A 21,367-nucleotide genomic window follows, 5' to 3' on the forward strand; every position below is an offset into this window, starting at 1 on the left:
TGTACTTTATCACTTCTCTTACTAGTTGATTTATTATTTTATTTTCTTCTTATCTTATCTTATAATTAAAACTTTCATTTTATTATCTTATTATTTTTTATTATCTTTGTTTTTCTTTTATTTCTTTTTACTATTTTTTACTTTTATACTTTTATTTTATAGTGACTTTATTTTATTATTTATTTATTATATTTTATTATCTTTATTTTCCTTTTATTTCCTTTTATATAGTTTTAAAAAATGTATAAATTTGATAAATATAAAAAATCATAAAAATAAAGTGCTTCATTATATTATTAATTTATTAAATGTATTATCTTTGTTTTCCTTTTATATACTTTTTTTAGTTTTATACTTTTATTTTATAGGAACTTTATTTTATTGTTTATTCATTATATTTTATTAACTTTTTCATTATCTTTTATTTTTGGGGGGTATTCTGAATTTTTACATTTTTATCTTACCTTTTTTTTTTATCATTTCCTCACTTCCTGTTTTTATTGAGTCATTATTTATAACATAGTCATTTCTTGTTTTTGGGGAGAATAATGTATTTTAGTCTTGTTTTGTTTCTTGTTTTTACCATGTAAAGCAACTTTACATGAAAAGTTCTATTCAAATCAAATGTAATTGATTGAAATGTTGTGAAACCAAACTGACACCAAAGGCCAAAAACAAATACAACAAAGCAGCGACTCATCGTCTGATTAGGACCAAAACAAATAAATTATAGGTGTGAAAACGGCCTTCAGGGGTTCAAACAGACGAGCTCAGATGACTCAGCATTAGAGAATAAACCACTAAATACAGCAGCAGAGGAGAAAAACCTGATATAGAAAAGAAAAGAAATAAATAAATGATAAAAATGAAAGCATGTAATTGTTTCTGTGATGTACGACCGCCCTAATAAAATCTAGCTTTGTCACTACTATGTGACAAAGAAAGGAAGCTGATTCATTTCCTCAATAAACTGGGAATGTTCCTCTATCTCTCTTTTTTCTTTTTTTTAGAGTAACAATGGCTCTGCGTTTTGGAGAGCGAGGAAGGACAAAAGCTTCCTCCGGCTCGTCATTCATTCTTTCAACACATCTACCCCCAAAAAAGACCTGAAACTCTGAAAGATCAGCCTCTTCTTATTTTCTTCACCTCCTTTCAAATTCAACCCCCGATTTCAACAATGTAAAAACTATAAATATACTGTGAGTGATGCTGCTAATCTCCTCAGTAGTTGCAGAGATGCAAAGATAAGTCAATTAATCAATTAGTCAAGCCACAGATAATTTATCAGCAGCTGTTTTCAAGCAAAAGAAACAAACATTTTCTAACTCCAATAATATCACCTGACTTTCATTACAGTAGATGTGATTGGTGGTCCTTCATATCTAAGATGTCAAAAATGTAATTAGTAATGACGTTTTGGCACAAAGTCATATTCTCCCCTTTTTATCTCTAATAAGTTTTAAGTGTCTGTTTCCTCCTGTTGTGTCTCTGTCACTTCCACTTTCCCACGCTGTCAAATTTCTTTCTGTCACATTTTCTACATCTGTAAAGCTGTCTGACAAAATCCTGAACTCAGAAGTTGTCATTTACGTCTGCAACTAGCAACTTATTGCTATGAAATGGTAAAAAATTAAGCAAAGAAGTGCATTCAACCTTTCTCAGAGGCCACGGTGATATCTTCAAATGTCTTGTTTTGTTCAACTATTAGTCTTAAATGTTAAGATTAAAGTAACTGTTAAGACTTTTAAGAAGCTGGAAACATCAAATATTCTGCATTTTTGCTTTCAAATTGACCAAACAGTTAACTGATTATCTATATAGTCGCCACTTAACTCTCTGAAGACTAATGAACTAATCATTGCAGCTCTACAATCATTATGACAGCTCTCCGCAGCAGTTAATACTGTTATATATAGTTTTTTAACTGCTGCACAGAAGTTATGGATGCATAACTTAAACCTGCCTTCCTGGATCATGTTTCATCTGCTTGTAGCAACACGCAGACACCAGCACAGACGCGATATTTTAACACATAGTTTTCAGTCGAAATGCCCCCAAACCTCAAAAACAGCAAGTGGAAGAGTGAGTCAGCCTGAAAAGCTTCCTGTAAAACTGCACAAAGGAGCAGGAACCAGTCAGATTAGACCAGAATCAGACTGGAGCATCCCTTGTTTGGTTATTTATGTGTGTGTGTGTGTGTGTGTGTGTGTGTGTGTGTGTGTGTGTGTGTGTGTGTGTGTGTGTGTGTGTGTGTGTGTGTGTGTGTGTGTGTGTGTGTGTGTGCGTCTCTCTCTCTCTCGCTGTGTGTCAAGTGGGTGAAACTCACACTCCAAATATGTAACAGCTGTTTGGAAATCCTAACCTTCCTCTTCCAGCCACACCCCCTCGAAAACAAAGCATGTGTGTGAGAGGAAGAAGAGGCATGCAGAGGATGAATAACTCTTCTGAGCAATGTTGGAATTAATGAGCTTTAAAAAAGGAGCAGTGTGTAGGATTTTAATGGCATCTAAACAACTGATTACTCCTCCCTCTTTCATATCCAAACATGTAGGAGTGTTTTGGTTTGTCCATTCTGGGCTACTGTAGAAAGATGTCGGTGCATAAGCCTATAGGTTACGATAACTACTTTTATTGGATGATATATTGTCTCAGAAATAGTCGCGATAAACGATATTATTGTCATTTGAAGATCGGATATGAAAACCTCATTCAAAACCACGCTGACATTCAAACTACTGCGTGATTCATACATTTAGATTACTTTAAAAGCTACCATCTAATATAAATTTACTTGCTATCCAGTTTGGATTTTTTTAGCAGCATTTAACAAACACTTTTTCCCATAAACCTCAAACAGTTGTGTTAGGGCTAAAGGTCACTGCGACTACATGAGACCTTTTTCACCCTAACACCACGAGCCGAGCCCTCAGGTCCTCTATTCAGAGGTTTACTAAGTTTACCTCGGACACATGACTCGGGGAAGCCTTGCCTTACAGTCAGCAGCCTCAACGCTTTAGAATAGTCTAGACGATATATTGTCTCAGAAATAATCGCGATAAACGAAATTTATTGTCATTTGAATATCATTTTATACCACTGATATAATGATAATATAATAGCATAATAATAAAAAGGAGGGTCAGGCCTATTCTTCTGTAAAAACACAGACTACCATTATGGTTGTTGGAGTTATTTACCTTTAATTCTTCTGCCGTCTCCACTCAGGACGTACACAGTGAGGAATGGAGGACACTACTCACTTAGCCAATGTGACATGAATAGCCTCTTAGCTGCTAATGTGAAGTGTGGCAATATTGATAATTACGTTATTGTACGATAAGCAGATAACGTAATTACTGTGACTGGCCAAGCAGTGTAACATGGTGGACTCCCTATATAGATATAAAGGGCTCATTCTATAACAAAAAACACTTATACTTATGAATTCATATATTCCACTAATATAACAGATATTAATGGAAAATAATAAAAGAATTGTACAATTATTTCCCATTATTATATTCCATTGCATTAGCTATAGTAGCTATAATATCTGTATGCAGAACATCAGTACTTCAACTTGTTTGTAATGAGTAGATTGTAATGATCCCTATCAAATAAACTGGATAAAATAAGTCAAATCTGTTCTGCTAGATGATATTGTTATTTTTATTTATATATCCTATCTTATATTACATTTATGTTTTTATTTCTTTCCTTTTTAACATTGCTTTATACTTCTTTTATTTTCCTTTAATATGACGCTGAACTTTTTTGTTGTAAAGCACTTTGAGCTACATTTATTGTATGAAAGATGCTACATTATATAAATAAAGGTATTATCAGTAGTAGTAGTATTATTACAAAATTCTACATACTGCACCTGTTTAAGAGCGACTGATATATCAATTTAGAGAAAACTGCATTTCCTGTCATCATCTTGAATATTTTTGCCCTGTCACTGCTGACTAGAAATAAACATCTGATGTTTCCAATGAGGAGGAGAGAGATATAGAGAGAAAGAGAGAGAGAGAAAGAGAGAGAGAGAGAGAGAGAGAGAGAGAGAGAGAGAGAGAGAGAAAGAGAGAGAGAGAGAGAGAGAGAGAGAGAGAGAGAGAGAGAGAGACCCTCTTTCCTTCTCCGAGGTGACAACAAAAAACAAGGAGGAAATCAGCTCGATCAGCTTTCCTTTAAGCTGCCGAAAGTGTTGAAAGGTGCCGAAACGGGAAACCCATACGACGAGATAGTTGCGCCATGCTGACGTCTATATTTAGGCTCAGATAGAGAGAGAGAGAGAGAGAGAGAGGGAGAGGGAGAGAGAGAGAGAGAGACAGAGGCAGAGAGAGAGTGGCTGGCTGTCGAGGATCTGATGATAGGCTGCATTCAGGAGAGAGAGATAAGTCCAAGAAGTGTGAGCGCTGTGTGGTGCTGAGGGGGGTTAACGAAGAAATCAAGACTAGATTTGGATGGTAAATATATTTCGATATGTTAATTTTATCTAGCAAAGCAAAGTTTATTTATAGCAACTTTAAAAAAAGAGCCTTACAGTCAAAATAAATCAAATCGAAATGAATAAAAACAAGTAAAGTAAAGACACCTGATAAAATACAATAGGAACAAGTTAAAACGGTTTGGTGTAAAATTCATTTTGTGAACATTTTTTACTAATTAGGGTCAAAGCTGAATGCATATTATTGCCTTTTAGTTGTTATTAGGGCTGCAACTAGCAATTCTTTTCATTATAGGTTAATTTATTGGCTATTTTTTGATGAATAGAGTGATAGTTTCGTCTTTAAAATGTCAGAAAAAAATCCATTATAGTTCCCCAGAAACCAAGAGGACATCTTCAAATGTCTCAGTTTGTCTGACTTGGAGTCTAAACCCAAAAGATATTCAGTTTATCATCATGTACGACAAAGAAAAGTGTTAAATCTTCACATTCGAAATCCTGAAACCAGCTAATTTTGAGGCATTTTTTAATTACATCAGCTAAAACTATACAAGCTAATGTCTCTCTCTGTATTCAATCTTGTTTTAAAGCATAAACAGTGTATGACAAGTTTTATTTGAAGAAGTATTGGCAAGCAGGAAAATAAAAAAAGATCCATCCACTTTGAGGTTTTAGCTGCTGGCTGAAGTTACAATAAATTAAATCTGTGATCAATTATGTTGCTGAAAACTGTTTTTTGCTCCCTCTAGTATATTTTTGTTTTTGTGTGTTTTCACTGTCAACACAATGCCGAGATAAATTTCCCTCAAGGAACAATGCAATTTGAATATATTTGAATGGACAGTGAATATTTGGCAGCATCGTACAAACACTGATGTCTTCTCAGCCAGTGACAGACACGATCAGTCTGTTTCACAGGAACAAACTGTGTCTGAAGCCACATTTAAGATGTTTTTTACACCATATCAATCTAAGCCCACTCATGTTTTGAAAAAATTGTCAAGTCTGAATCTGAGTTTTTTCCACATTCTTTACCTCGTTTAACTTTCTAAAGGCCACAAACTCACTAATAATATAAAATCTGGCTTTTTATTTTGTATTTAACCTTAAACAAGCTGCATTAAACTGTGCTTATTGTTCATATAAACACTTTAACTTCAACCAGCAGCACTCTAATTTTACTGAAGTGCATCATAGACCAAAATGTGTCTTTCTACACCTTAAAAAAAGGTTGACCTTAGGTGCAGATAGTGTCACCTCAGGTGGCTGCTCTCTAAGAAAACAATCTTAAGCTGCTTTGTGCTGCGTTCAGACTTGTGCAAGACACCGAGTTGCAAGCTATGAACATGCACAAAGGGGGTTATGCTCAATGCAGTATTCTCCTAAAAACACCAGGGGGCGTACAAACAAAATACTCTACGAATAAGAAACAGCAAGTGTTGCCGTTATGTAACCTGGGTTTTGGAAGCGTTCAGAGCCTAATATACACAATCTGTTACACTCATAAAACTGAGTAAACACTTCCACCAGCATTTCAAAACTAGTTGTGAAGCGTCACAACGTAAACAAGCACAAATCTATTGAGTAAACAAAGTGTTAGCATCACACACAGCAGCAACAGCAGCGAGTATATACACATGAGGTGTTCAGGTACAAGGTTGAGGTCACCAGTGATTTGGAAGCGCTCAGAACCCAATACACACAATGACTGTAGTGATGCACGTAAAACTCATATCTCCAACACTAGGGCTGGGTATCGTTTAAAAAGTTATGATACCAGTAACAATCCAAGTACCCTTAAAGTGATACTGATACCAACGGAGTGCTTCATCAGATTCCCATTAACACATTTAGGTCTCTGTCTTTTATCCGGTGTAACAGGCGTGTAGTGTAGACACACTTTACAGCGTTTAGGTGGCATCTTGGCTGCTGAACTGCTAAGCGCGCTAACTCAAATTCACTACGACTTCACCACCACAGACGTGTTGTAGCTGCTGTGGCAGTGGACCAATCACATGTTGCATTAAATCAAAGAACGCTTGCACTGATTAGCTGTGAGCAAGTCCGTACAAATAGTCATATTTTCTAGATCTGGCTACAAAAAGGATCCATTGCAGGTATCGTTTGACAGTAGACGTTTCGACTACTTGCTATATCGGACGATACCTTAAACAGGGTATCTGCACATATTAAATAACACATTTAATGACTTTTAATACCTTTTTAAAACCTCTTTAATGAAAAAGTAAAACCACTGCTGAGACATAGTATAATAATAATGCAAAAGCAGGATTTTACTGTTGTACTGGCTTGAAACAGAGCTCACTTTAAAGTTATTTAGGACTGCAGCTAGTGATTAGTTTCATTATAGTTCCAACTGCTGATTATTTTTTACTTTAATTAACAAGCTAATTAGTTGGTTATGTAAAATAATCAGAAGATAATGATAATAATAAATAACAAATTAACAAGTATAATTACACTCATTCATTCTGTTCCGGCTCAAGTCAAATGTAATGCCTAAACTCCTACAATTAGAAGACATTTTAGACCTTGTCAATTAAAAAAAAATTAAATTTAAGACTTTTTTAAGGATCCACAGGGACCCTGTTAAAAATATCAAGTACACATACCGAGCCCTATCCAAGACCATGTAGACTCAGAAGAGCCACTACAGACAAAACACACATTTTTGTATCAAACATACATGCTCTAATATGAAGTGAAGGCACAGAAAATAAACAATCTAAGACCCCAACATGATTAATCTACTTTATTTTAGCATGCACATTACTTTATTTAAAAATGCAGCCCTTATTTTAGCCTACTTAAAATGAGAAAAGAACATTATTTACTATTAAGAATACTTATCATTTATAACATCTGTGTATAAAGCAGTTGGACTACTCGATTACACCTCACATCTACTGTATTAAGTCTTTTTCATGTTTGAGCAGCGACCAGAGGCCAAGTGGTCCGCCCCTCCCAAACAGACATGTTTAGAACACGACTCCACTCGCAGTAATAAAAAAGGTGAAAGTGCTCAGTTTCAGCTTCCAGGGTGTCTACAATCTTTTACACAGCTCAACAGATGTGACTATAAACACACTTAAATAAGGAGAAAAGACTATTTATTTCTACTTATGTGCTGGATAACAAAGCAAAAACAAACATTTTCATAGTTTAAGTTTAAAAAAATAAATAAAAAATGGTCGAGCAGTGCAACACAAGGCCTTTCTGTTCCTCCACATTGTTTCCATTCTCAGCCGTGCAGCCGAGCCCCGCCCTTTGGCACATCAAAAAGAAACAGGGAAGCCCAACCCCATGCATGCCGTGTCATTCGAGTGCACAGAGACGAAGAGGAGGAGGAGGAGGAGGAGGAGGAGGCCAATAGTTACACTTTGGCTGTAGTTAGTTTCCATGTCAGCCTGATGACAGAGTAAACCATTTCAGCTTCGGTCGCTTTAACATCTAGATGTTGAAAGGAGGGAAAAGGTTTAGGCCCGAGTTTATTTGCACTTTTCCTGCACCGCCCAGCAACAGCTACACATATCCACACACAGAAACTACCCAGTTTAACCATACACCTATTAATAGTTCATCTGGAGTGTGTGCAACTAATAATTATTTAGAATTTAGTCACAAAAAAGTCAGAAAATAATGAAAAATGCATGTTATAGTTTCCCAGCCTACAAAAATGTACAAAACCATAAAGATAATCAGTTCACTGTAATTAACGAGCATACACGACGAGCTGAAACTCTAATCCTGTGGACTATTTCTTGCAAACTGTGTCAAACTTGTAGATTATTAGCATTATCAGCCTGACCTCATTCCTCCTCCAGTAAAGCTGCTGCTGCTGCATGGAGACATTTCATCATCCACATGAAAATCAGCCAGCAATGACCTAAGATGACTTTTTTGCCTTTAGACTAATTTCCACACATAATAATGAGTTTGTTTCAAAATGAGTAATAACCACCATGTTGAAAGACGTGGCATCCACTCATACTGAAACAACAGGCGGTACATTCACAGACGGGTGAACCCTTGTTTGTACTTACAGCTAAAGTTTGTGCTGTATTTTATTTCATATTTAAAAGTCTGCTTGTTGTATGCCAGGCATATAGGTCCATACGTTTCCAGCTTTCTCAAAAACAGCAAGCAAGGAAGGAAAGGGAAAAAACTTAAGGGGGCCTTATTCAAAATAAAGTATCTACCTTTTTTTTTTAAATAATAGTTTTATTTTCTATGAATTTTTCAATAAATTTAAAATGACATACTACTACATACTATAATAATCTAAATATGTACTGTAAACCGGCATTTTTGGTATTTTGCAGCACAGTTTTCAGCCTTTTTTGAGCACTTTAAGCTCAAATATGTGAGTAACACTGATATAAATAGAAATACCGCCAATATGATATGGACCAATGCCTATTTTGTGTCTATTTGAACTCTACGTGAAAAATGAAAAATCAATGATATTATTAATTTGTGCGTTTCTAATCACATTATGAACTTCAAAAGTTTCACATTCCTGTGCACATTACAGGATCCCTGTCTGTTTATCTCCGCTCCGTTCATCACGAACGTTTTATTTTATTTTCCAGCTTAAACGGATCAAAGGATTACAGAGTAATGGTGTAATCACGGATGGAGTTACAGACCGCATGAAAACAGACACTGAAGAGAGCAGAGTGTGGCTTCTTTTAAAAATACACACTGACACAGATAAGCACATAATATGATGTAATGTTAAAGTTGGTCCCACACATGGCAGAAAGTGATCAAATGACAAAAATGTATTTAAAACGATAGGGGGGGTAAAAATAATTGATTCATATAAGCATTTTTGATTCTTATCTCCTGCAATTCTGAATCAATTAACAAATGCCAAAAAAATCGATTATCTAAATGTTAATAACGTGATGGTGACGGAACAAAAAATGCAGAAACCCGGACAGTCTACAGTGGGACACGCTAGCGTGTTAATGTAGTTCATCCTCCAAAAAAGGCAGCACTTTCATTCAATGACTAAATCATTAACTTTGCGAGAGGAACATGAAGTATAACGTCGACTTTCTCCACCGTCATTCAGAAAGTTAGCGCAGCGGAGCAGCTATCAGCAGTAACAAAAGAGAGCAGCTGACCAACACACACAGAGCAGCACTTAAACAACATCATGTCTTTATATAGACTTATCATATGATACATGGACATGACCTCGACCATTTTATTTAGCAGCTAAGAGGCTATTCATGTCACATTGGCTAAGCGAGAAGTGTCCTCCATTTCTCACTGTGGAGACTGCAGAAGCGAGTAGAGCCACTTATATGGAATTAAAAGTTAATTAACTCTGACAGTCTGTGTTTTTACAGAAGTGTAGCATCCACTCTCCAATCCCATCCTTACATTATTATAATATTATATTATCATTATATCAGTGGTATAAAACGATCTTCAAATGACAATAATATTGTTTATCACGATTATTTCTGAGACAATATATAGTTATCCTGACAGGTAGTGCTGGGCAATATATCTATATTATATCGATATCGTGATATGACACTAGATATCGTCTTAGATTTCGGATACCGTAATATTGTGATATGTCATCAGCATTGTCTTTTCCTAGTTTTAAATGCTACATTTCTGTAAAGTATGTAATTTTCTGAACTTACCAGACTGTTCTAGCTGTTCTCCTATTTACTTTTTACACACTTTGTCATTATATCCACATTACCGATGATTACTTATCAAAAACGTAACTGTGTAAATATTTTGTGAAAGCATCAAGAGTCATCTCTACATTATTGTTGCAATATCGATATCGAGGTATCGGGTCAAAAATATCATGATACTTGATTTTGTCCATATCGCCTAGCCCTACTGACAGGCCTACTTCTCAGTCTGCTGCTCGAGTATCTTGGACAGCGATGTCTTTCTCGGAGTTAACGGCAGAGCAGAGAGGCTGCTCTCTACTGCTGTAGACATGACAATACTAACACAACAGAGCAGTCATCTTACCTTTAGTTTGTTATTCTCATCCAGGCAGAAGACTGTGAGATGCTTGATTAACTACTGTTTCCAAAGTTGACAATGAGCTGTCACACCCTATGTTTAATTAAAATATTAATCCTGATAACTGATCAATCACTGAAGTTATTTATCAAGCAAATATGCCAATCATTGACCGGTTCAAACCTATCAAATGTGAGTAATTGCTGCTTTTGATTGCATTTTTTATTATTTTCTGAAAATTAAAAATAATAAAGATTAATCCATTCATTGAAAGTATAATCAATAGTGATAACAACTGTAAGGTGCTGTGCTCATATACTTATAATGTGGCTCACAATATCAAGGTATTTTAGCATCTTCTACAAGACAAAATGAGAAGAACTAAGTATTTGCTGTAGTATCGTGTTATCAACAGTTTATGCCATAGAATCAACATTAAACTGTTTACTAGACACAAACATGCTAAATCGGCTAAATCGCTGGGTAGGCAGATGTTTAAAAAGCATTTTAAATTGGTGTCACAAGCATCTGAAACATGTCTTTGATTCTAAACCGATGTCGCTTTATATCAAACGAGTTAAAACTTGGTCATCTGTGACCTTCCTGGCCTGTTGATGAGACAGTTCCTCTGCTGTAGAGCTTTAAATACTCCTGAATATCAGCACAAACCTTCCCTGTAGAAAGACACAAGGCCTTTATAGATTATTATGTGTTTGACAGCACAGATTTATGCAGTTTGTCCGTTCATCTTCAGAAAGATAAAAAAGTGAAATATAACCTCGGGCATTTTGGGCCTGCTAACGCTGAGCTGCTGCCCACGCTGCCCATCGAGCCTCATTCCAGGCACATTTGCTGAGAGAGGCGAGCCAAAGGGAGATTAAGAGCTCAGCACCAAAATCTATACTTCAGTGATTATTTCAGTGGTCATTACAGATGCTTCGTTTGCTTGAACAGTGCATTGCAGATGTGTGAAATATTCTTGATTTTTATACTATTTAATCTACTTGTGTTCTTTTGTCCATCATGTCTTGTATTTATCCATTGAAATGATGAATTACACCAAAAAATGAGACCAGTGTTTTATCAGGACAATGAAATGAACTCACTGAACCTATCACATAAAAATCCACTTGTTGCTTGTTGATTTTGGAGCACAAAGTGTGAAATTTGCCCTAGAAAAAGCAAAAACTTTCAAAATCAAGCAACTTTTAAAAGCAAACAGACAACTTGGGCTTTTGTTGAATGAATGTGTGTGTAATTGTATACATAAGATATCAACAAATATTAGGGCTGGGCAATTACTCGAAAAATAATCGAAACCGACATTTAGAAACTCTAATCGACTTTATCTTGCTCATGTCAATTAATCGTGGTGTTCACTGTTGCCATGACAGTAAAGGTTGCATATCTTTAAGGAATTTGAAAACTTGTCTCCAGTGATCATTTTAACCCAAACCATGATCTTTACATAGTTCTAATCAAGTAAACTAGACATTAACCACAGCGTCACACCTTAAAACATCATTATTTTCACTCCCTAAAGATACTCATGTGCGAAAATATCACAAAATATGGTGTGAGGTCAGCAGTGTAAAATACAAAACAAAAGAAACTGTGAAAATACATAATTGTTCATCAAGGGAGGAGATAATCGTTCATTAATCGTAATCGAGGTTAAAAGTTCAATTAATCGTGATTTTGATTTTTGCCATAATCGCCCAGCCCTAACAAATATGTCATTTTGGTATTTTCCCATCATTTCTTGGGATTGTTATGGTTAGGACATATTCATTATTTCATCATTATTCTTAAGATTGATAACTGGAAATTGTATTGACAGAAGCAGGTTCAATAAGTGACACTTGATCTATTTCAAAATATAATTGTTTCTTAAAAATATTTGCTATAATTATGAATAATGTCCACACTTAATAAAAAAACTCCACAATTCATCACTTTGTTTTGTTTACACAGAAAACTGACGCTTCAATGATGAAAAGGCTTCCCTACTGCATTAATATTTTCTGCTACCGTTGATGTTGTTGATGATGATGATGATAATAATAATAATGATGATGATGCTAGAAAACTGTGATAAGATGGGTGAATGGCAAGACTCCAAGCCCCTCTCCTCACTGAGCATCACATCCATTATCACACAGACCTTGAGAAAAACTGTGCTCAGCAACATCTCTGGACCGGAGGTAAAAAAGCTTTTACCTCCGAGACACAGCTGGTTTAAAGCAGATGACATGTTTGTTGTGTCGTGAGTCGGAAACCTTATCTTTTCTCTTAATGCTGCACGTGTGTGTCACAGATGTAGTAAACCACAACAACACGGCTAACAACATTTGAATGTTTAAACCACACAAATGATGATTGACAGCTCTTTGTGTGACTGATTAAAGAGAAACTGAGGAACCAGTGAAAGGATACCAAATGATTAGCATATCCTACTGATAATGGGCAACAATCAGCAGTGAACTTTGACCCCTTATAGATTCAGTCTGCCCCCGTCCCTCATAGTAAATACTTTATCTGCTTCACCTCTGTCACACTGACCCCAAAACACCACGATTAGAAATCCCCGAGTCATTGTGGTGCAGTTATTACAAGTCCTGTTGTTGTATTAATGCCAAAAGTGAATCCTGCAACTAATGATTACTTTCAAAGAAAAATCAGGGGGAAACCTTTCTCTTTTCAGTGGCAGGTAAAAGCCAAAAAGTTCAGGTTTCAGATATAATCAGATTTCTAAATGACGGTTAATCACCTGCCAAAGTTGCCGTTGACCCTCTGCTAATCTTCCCAAACAAGAGTCCCATGATCAGCCTGATGACTCTTCATAATCGCCATGATATAATCAACCTAATGCAGTATTCATTCAGCAAATATTCACTCAACCTCAGTGTGCAGATTAATTTATGAGCTTGGAAATAGTAATTTGACACACTACTACCAACTACCACCACTTTGCTTTCAAGGATTTCTCACAGTCTTTCTCAGTTGAGGAAATTTGTTCAGCTGCCTTGGAGACATTGATAAGAACCGGGCAAGGAACAAGGAAGACTGTAAGATAAAGTCGATAAAGCTCAAAAGAAAAAGCTGTGTTACAATGTCACGACACATAAAAAGATCCACTTGTGGGTTCCTTAATGCTTGGAAATTAGAAATGGGAGATTGGACATGAAGCTCTGAAAAGGCCACAAGAAGAAATGCTCCATTGGTTCTGTGCCACCACAGGCCACAGGAAGCTAATTTTGTCGAAAGCCGACATTACTGGTTCGCTCACATGTACTGTACATCTTGTGTTCACACGCCCAATGTTAATTTCATTCCTAGCATGCCAGGAACTAGAAACGTTGCCTAAAGAGATTGTGATTAAGTCAGGAGTGGAGTATGACTAGACAGAGAGAAGAATGACAGCTATGTGCTCCACCTTCTCCATACCGGAGTTTAAGTGACCCACAAGAGACCCTGACAGCACATTGACAATCAACCACCCTGAAGGGTTGATTGTGAAAATTAGAGCAAGTTTGATAATCGTCCTACTTCAGAAAAAGCCATTCTCAGGAGTCCCGTAGACTCAAAGGCCGTGTGTAAATTATTCATTGAGGCCTCCATTTTCTAGAGCTCCAACGCTCTGACTGGATCCTGGAACTGATGGCGAGCTTGTGCGCCTTCAGCAAAAGGTGCAGAATGTTTGACATTTCCAATGGCTATTTATGAGACTCTCATTAACAGGCAGCAAAGTTTGATTTGTCCCGTGGACTGAAATGAAAATGTCGGTGTATCAAGTGTCAGGGACGTTGCTCTGTTAATCCCTGGCTGCCCTGATTGTCACCATATTGGTTTTTCATCATCCAAACACCAACAGACTATTTGAAAAATATCTGAGTGGATGTTGATTATTCATTAAAAAACATATTTTGAATTGAATAGATCTTTAGTGTCATTGCAAGTATACAATGAAACTCCATTTGAGCAGTCCAATTGTAGCGTTGGGGATACAAGGTAAAACTTCTTGGACATTTTCAATATCAAACTATCAAAAACTATTAATTTCATCTATGTTGCTGCCAGCTACACTTCTCCCAAAATGACTTCTTTCACATTCACATGAGAAAATGTGCTCCAGGCTCTTAAAACTTGTCACTAACACATCCTCATCTGAACACCTCACGTGCAGACGGCTGTGTGCTGGGAAGTTCTCTCGTCACTGTTTGAGAAGAGAAACTGAAAGAAAACAATGTCAAGACGAACTACAGCTGGATTTTGGCAAGGAAGTACATATATGATGTATGTCAGTCAATTTGGCAGGCAACTCCTTGTTGACATCCTATACATGATGTTGGCAGCACTCAAGGGAATGTCGAGGCTTTGAAACGGAGTCAAAATACGAAGCAACAATGACAAGGCAGTGAAGATAACAGTAATACTCGAGGACTCACCCATGGAGGCAGCTCAGAAGTCTGCACGCTTTGCTTCGCAGCTTTATCCTCATGGTCCAGGAACGCTAAGGCACGGTTTATCCTGTAGTCCTTGTGGCCGTGGTTCTTCCTCCAATAGAACAACATGGCGAGTCCGATGAGAACCCAACTGAAGCTGAACTCAAAGTATCCCAAGATATAGATAGGGAAGATGATGGCGAAAGTCTTGGCAAATTTAATCCACATTTGGGTGACGTCCGTCAAAGACGACTGAGGCTCATCGTCCAGTTCATCCGGGGCCATTGGTGGGCTCACGAGGCTGCTGGGCGGTTCAATGGGCCCGTTCGCCTTGTTACCCGGTCCCGCCGAACCTTCCATCCTGGAGCGGGCGTTGTTTCTCATTTCCTTTCTGGAAAGACAGATTGGCAGACATTTACAGCAGATGTTAATGTCTTTACACTGTAAATAGAGACCTCATTCAGCAAGACCTATCCCCATAGGTCAAATGTCAAAAAGTAATACCACACATGTGCTGTAGTTGTACCCTCAGGAATAAAAACAGCATTAAGCATGAAGCTAACTATTGAGTCCCACAAATGTACCATAAGATTTTGTGTAGCCTATTACTAGCTATTTGCACTCATGCTAACATTGAATACAAGTGTACTGCTCTGAGAAATGTGTTAACCCAAGAGCCAAATATCAGTTTTTATGCCTCAAACTGTAATTACAAATATTCTGAACATAATTTGTTTAATATTGTCATAACAACCTGCATACCAATGCAAATCTTATAATTACAATGCATGTACAACATTAAAGATGCGATACACAACATTCAGTCCAACTAAATGTCAGCAAACAACTATTTGCCATGTAAAGATATAATGAAGTAATGGTGTCCTAGGCAAAGAATGAAGTCACACTCCCTCTCTGTTTGTTGTACTAAGAGTCTCTCTGTTCTTTGTTTTGATAGCCGGTCCAGCCAAACACGCATGTTCGTGCATGCGAGTCCCTCCCTGTTATGAACATGGCAGCCGGATCGTAAACGTTCTCACATTACTAATCAGTACACTAAAATATGCTCCTGAAAAGGCAAGAAATAGGCAATGAGGTAACAGAGTCTTGATCCATATTTGATAAACATTGTCTAATTTGAGAGTTTAGTCTGAGTTTCGTGAGCAGTGCATTCACATGATGCTTACTTTTCCAACTTTATTTAGTCAACAAACATTTACTCAATAAATGTTTGTTTATTCAATAAACGGTTGTTTGTTAGTCTGAAATGCTGGTGCTCTAGTGCAACATCTACTGGGGCTTAATGTTCTATATTGCACCTTTAATATATCAAAAAGGGACTCTACAGGTAGTTGTGTATTAATAAGATTACCAACATCACAACACAAGTCCACAAAAGTTAACAGTCAACATGCAAATTAAAGTACTGATTACATTAACTAAAACTTTCAAACTGATCTATATTAGACATGCATAGACATAGGGAGGATTAGGGTAATGTGGGACATTGACTAATGTGGGACACTAAGCTCCAGTGCATTTATCTCTTTCTCTATTATTTTAAAGCTAACCAGTATATGCGTATTACTGTGTAAGTTATATTGTTGAAAATGACACATGTAAACAAACAGGCTGCTAGTTTTTTTCCCTTAAAATTGTAGGCCTACTAAATAAATGACCAAATATGGGTATGCACATTTCAGAATGTTTTGGCAGATAAGGTTGCTTTGTATAAATAAAAGTATTTCTATAGCCATAAAACCAGTGTCCCAGGTTTTAAAAAAGATATAATGTATTGGATGCATATGCGAATAGGGTAAACAAGTCAAAATGTGTCCCACATTACCCTAATCCACCCTAATAATTGTATCTGTTGACAGCTAAAACAAAAAAGTATTGGTTGTGTGGTCACCAAAAATATGTTCACACCCTATACACTGCATATCAGTAGAGGCTGCAGCCTGAGCTGTCATTCCAGTGTCTGCACTCTTGCATGGGAGAGGACTTCATACCAAACCCCTTTATAAAAATGTCACAATTTTGTTGCTTCAACTTCTAAGGAAGGTGGCACCGATATGTATCCAAAACAATCAAACTTAATAGCTACAGAGAAACATTTGTAGCTTATCTTCAATTCGGCATTCATTAAATATCCCTATAAAGAGTTTTTAAGTAGTATTTTTAACTTTATAAAGTGCCTCCACTGCTGTCGCTGCAACCTTCTGTCACCTTAAGCAGCCACCTTGGATAGTAACTACAAGTGGGAAGCCACTATAAAAAATGACGTTTTACTATCAAAAATGTAATTTATTCTAATTGTAAGTATGCCGAATTGAAGAACACCACTTATTTAATCTAACATGCATGCAGATTACTGCTTATAATAGGTATAAATGTGACTTTAAGCAAAACAACGCTTAAATGTGGGACTTTTTGAAGGGAGTCAGTCGTGACGTCCTCACCACAGAAAATGACACGTATCCAGCCACACTGCGTAACCTCCAAACAACCAGCGCGTAATAATAATAATGACAATAATAATAATAAAATAAAAGATTGAACTTCTTCCTCTAACAACACTCACCTATTTCCTGCTGCCACATTCGCTCTTCCTTCCTTATGAAGAATAAACTTTACAAAATCACTGGATAAGCCCAGTCCACTGCATGCCGACCAGCTCAACTCTGATTACCCTCTCTTTCCCCTTCAATACATCCTGCTGTGAAGAAGACCAGTCCGTCTCTCGCTCTCGCTCTCTCTCTCTCTCTCTCTCCGCCTGCAGGAAACTGTCATCGCAGGGAAAGAAGGTCAGCCTCCGATAGGGGAGGGACGGAGGGAGCTTTAAAAACACCAATTTAAATGGTAGATCCAAGCGCCATCTAGTGGCTGTAAAAAGCATGGCAGCTAAAGTTTCTATTTCCACTGTAAATGAAAAATGTTTCACAACTCTAATTTTAAACTTGTCCTATGAGAAGAAACTGTATTGTTGTGTGTGCGTTATGTATATAGGCAATTGGTTTTATTATACACATTGGAAACTATTGAATAATTAATGAAAGAAGGGTAGGTGCCTATATGCATAGGCTTCAGCCTACACCTTTTTGGTCAAACTGCTTTATTTATTTATTAATACTTTTGTTTTGTATTGTTAGTAGATGTGGTGGAAATGAGTGACACCAAGTGGGGAAATATGATTATTTGCTTTGTTAGTTTTCATGTACATTAGTTCATGTGACTGAAATAAATAAATAGATAATAAATACATTAAAAAGTAGAAATCATGTGTGGGTGAAGATAATTAGCAGTTTACAGTAGGGCTGGGCGATATGGACAGAATCAAATATCACAATATTTTTAACCAAATACCTCGATATCTATATTTCAAAAATATTGTATTGGATGTTAGTGCGTTCACAAAATATTAACACAATAGGAGATTTTTGATACATAACCATCAGTCATGTGGATATAATGAGTTGTGGGTAAAGTGAAATTATAGAACAGCTAGAACAGTCAGAAAATGACATAAGTTTACTGTACACTTACACCATATCACGATATTACGATACCCAAAATCTAAGACGATATCTAGTCTCATATCACGATATCGATATACAATTTCGATTTATTGCCCTGCCCTAGTTTACAGGTTAATTTTTTCAAAGTCTGTCTAAACCTTTACATACAGTTCACAACTGAAATCAGCCCCAAATGTGAATATTTTTAAATCCAGGTTCCTCTTTTCATGTGCTTATTATGACTGAGCTCTTTTTTAAAGCACTTTCAAATTTGAATCTTTAATTTGCACTGTATGTTCTTTTAGAATAGAACAGAATAGGATTTGATGCTAAAAAGACTGTAAATGTGTCAGATATCGCTTGATATGACTAACTCAGACTGCTGAAGCTGAATATAAGCTTCACATCTACTTTTAAATGACTGAATGAATGAATCTCCATCACTTTACATTGAAAGCACATATAAAGGAGATCTTTTAATAGACAGTATGAACAGGAGGAACTTCTGACTGCTGTTTTAAGATAGATTTGAAACATTGTGAACGTATGCTATAACACAAAACTGTCCCTAATGTTAATCTAATCCAGGTTTCATATGTCTAGTGTTAGATTGGCATTAAAAGGTTACAAAATGTACATATTCAATCTAGAAATGGTCCAATGTGGTCTGAATGGAGAAAGGGGCAGGGGGGCCTTTATTTCGGTTTTCATAAATAGTATAAAGATATTAAAAAACCTGAAACTGGCTTCTAAACAATCTGTATAGCCTCCATGTCCACATCTGACACGTCTTTTGTTCCTTTTTTAGACCAGGACAAGTGCAATTTGTCATTATTATTATCATTATAAATATTATTATTACTATCTCTTATTCAGGAAGTTGTTTAATTAAACGTATATCTGTACATTTGGATGGTATAAAAGCCTTCTTCACACACTAAAATTGTGATGAGGATACAAAATTATTTTATATTTATTACACTCTCTTAGGTATTCAAATTTAAATTCACTTAGTCTTAAAATACATGAGTGAGTTTTAATATGCTGAGTGAAATCCACAATACACATTAATTAAAAAAGAAAAGAAATGGTGTATTTAGTAGTGATAAATTAGATCATTATGGCTCAGTGTGCAGTTGATGTTTCTCCACTAGGTGTCATGGTAGTGTTTGTAAATTGAAGCATCACAACGGAAACCTTCACACCAGAAACTCACTCAATTAAACATATTTTACTATATTAGCACTTCAGAAAATGGCAAACTTTCTGCACAGTGTGTCAGCAATAAAGAGTCTACTTTTTACTCAGAGCAGCACCCAGAATAATAATTTGATTGATTCGTTTTGATTAATTCATGCTTGCAGCAGAGTTTACTGATAAAGAATGCAGAATTTTACATCAGTAAACTTTAAAATCATTGAAAAAACACAAGACAAGATAAAAATGGAAAGCTATGCTATATTGCAATCTTGACACCTAAAAACCAATTTATCATCGCTTAAAAATTAATGGCTTTTAAGACATTTTATTGAACTGTTTTGCTTTGGTTTCTTAGCATCCCGGCACTATGGTGGCCTCGGCATCGGTAGCACCAGCTCCTGCAGGGGATGCTGTGGTTTCTGCACGTCACCCCAACACCACCCGCCCCTCCACCCCCACCCACCCCCCACACACACACTCCTGGTCTGAAGTGAGGGCAGGACTCATGAGGTGATGCCCAGCTCTACTTCTGATGCTTCTCTTGCTCCGATAATCCTATTTTTTTATATCTTTTTTTTCACATACAGGAGTAAAAGTGAATTAAAATTATATAGCTATTGATGTATCAGTGAACACTTGCAGCATTAATAGTGTAATTTGAACCTAACACTTGAATTTTGCTGAATTTTAGTTTTCTCATTAGAGTTGGCTCTCGATGAATCCAGCTTACTATTCATTTATTCATTTTTGTTGAAATTCTGATTGTTTCTATCACACTGAAGCACTGTCTTTTTTGTCTTATATCCTGCTAAAAAAAACATCTAATATTTGATATGAGTTAATTTTACATTAATGTGATAGAGGAAACAGAGAAGTCAAGTCAAAATTAATCAGTGTTTATACAAGTGGGGGGGGGGGGGGGGGGGGGGCAGAGGAAAAACATAACAAATAGATTATTTTAAAATGACGATAACACTGAAATAAACTTAAGTAAATAGACAGGAGGTAATGGGTTTAAGTTGGACAGTTAAATGCTTTATTTGTACTAGATGTATGTGTGAATGTGGAAAAGGAAACAATCAAGCATGCACCTGAGATAAGTAGTCAAATATTTGAAAAGAAAAGGAAAACATTTGTATGTGTTCCCTGTTTTTAGGTGCAATAAATTAAAATAAGGAAATAAAAATCCAACTGAATTTAATACTTCAGAATGTAACAGTGGTGCTTTGTCAAACCCATATAGACTGATCTCTGATTAAATAAATAAGTAAAGCAAAAAGAGGGATAATATACATGTATTTTTTTTCCATTTTCTTTCAAATATCTGACTAGATATCTTTCAATTTCCGTACTCACACATACACATCTAGTGCAAATAGAGCATTGAACAACCCAACTTAAACCCATTACCTCCTGTGTATTCACTACAGTTTACACATAAGACAAGAAATGTACTGAAATAGTTGAAGAACATTGAGATTAGTAAAAGAGAATAATAACTAAAACATCAGAAATGTGCAGAATAAGCTAATAAAAAGTCCTTGTCAGTTTCCCCTCTAATTGTGAGAAATACAACATAAAAACTAAAGAGCAAAGAAATACAGATAAATACATACAAAGGTTAAACAAAAACAGACGTTAAATATAGCTGATATGGGACGACAGATTGAAAACAGAACTTTAAGACAAACTTTGGCGTATTGAAAGTATCAGAGTTATAAAACATA

General features: G+C 36.2%; 1 protein-coding gene across 2 annotated transcripts in view; it reads right to left on the bottom strand.

The window, feature by feature from the left end:
* LOC133990612 (extended synaptotagmin-2-like) overlaps nt 1-17,651 on the bottom strand; it is a 75,662-nt gene extending 58,011 nt beyond the window's left edge. For both annotated transcript variants that reach the window (XM_062428977.1, XM_062428976.1), the window contains exons 1-2: nt 17,507-17,651; nt 14,926-15,313 (exon numbers count right to left, since the gene is read on the bottom strand). In XM_062428977.1, the coding sequence (XP_062284961.1) occupies nt 14,926-15,306 (381 nt within the window). In that variant the 5' untranslated portion in view covers nt 15,307-15,313; nt 17,507-17,651. The remainder of the gene's footprint in view (nt 1-14,925; nt 15,314-17,506) is intronic.
* Nucleotides 17,652-21,367: the final 3,716 nt, after the last annotated feature.

This window comes from Scomber scombrus, chromosome 11, assembly GCF_963691925.1.
Source record: "Scomber scombrus chromosome 11, fScoSco1.1, whole genome shotgun sequence".
Lineage (NCBI taxonomy): Eukaryota > Metazoa > Chordata > Actinopteri > Scombriformes > Scombridae > Scomber > Scomber scombrus.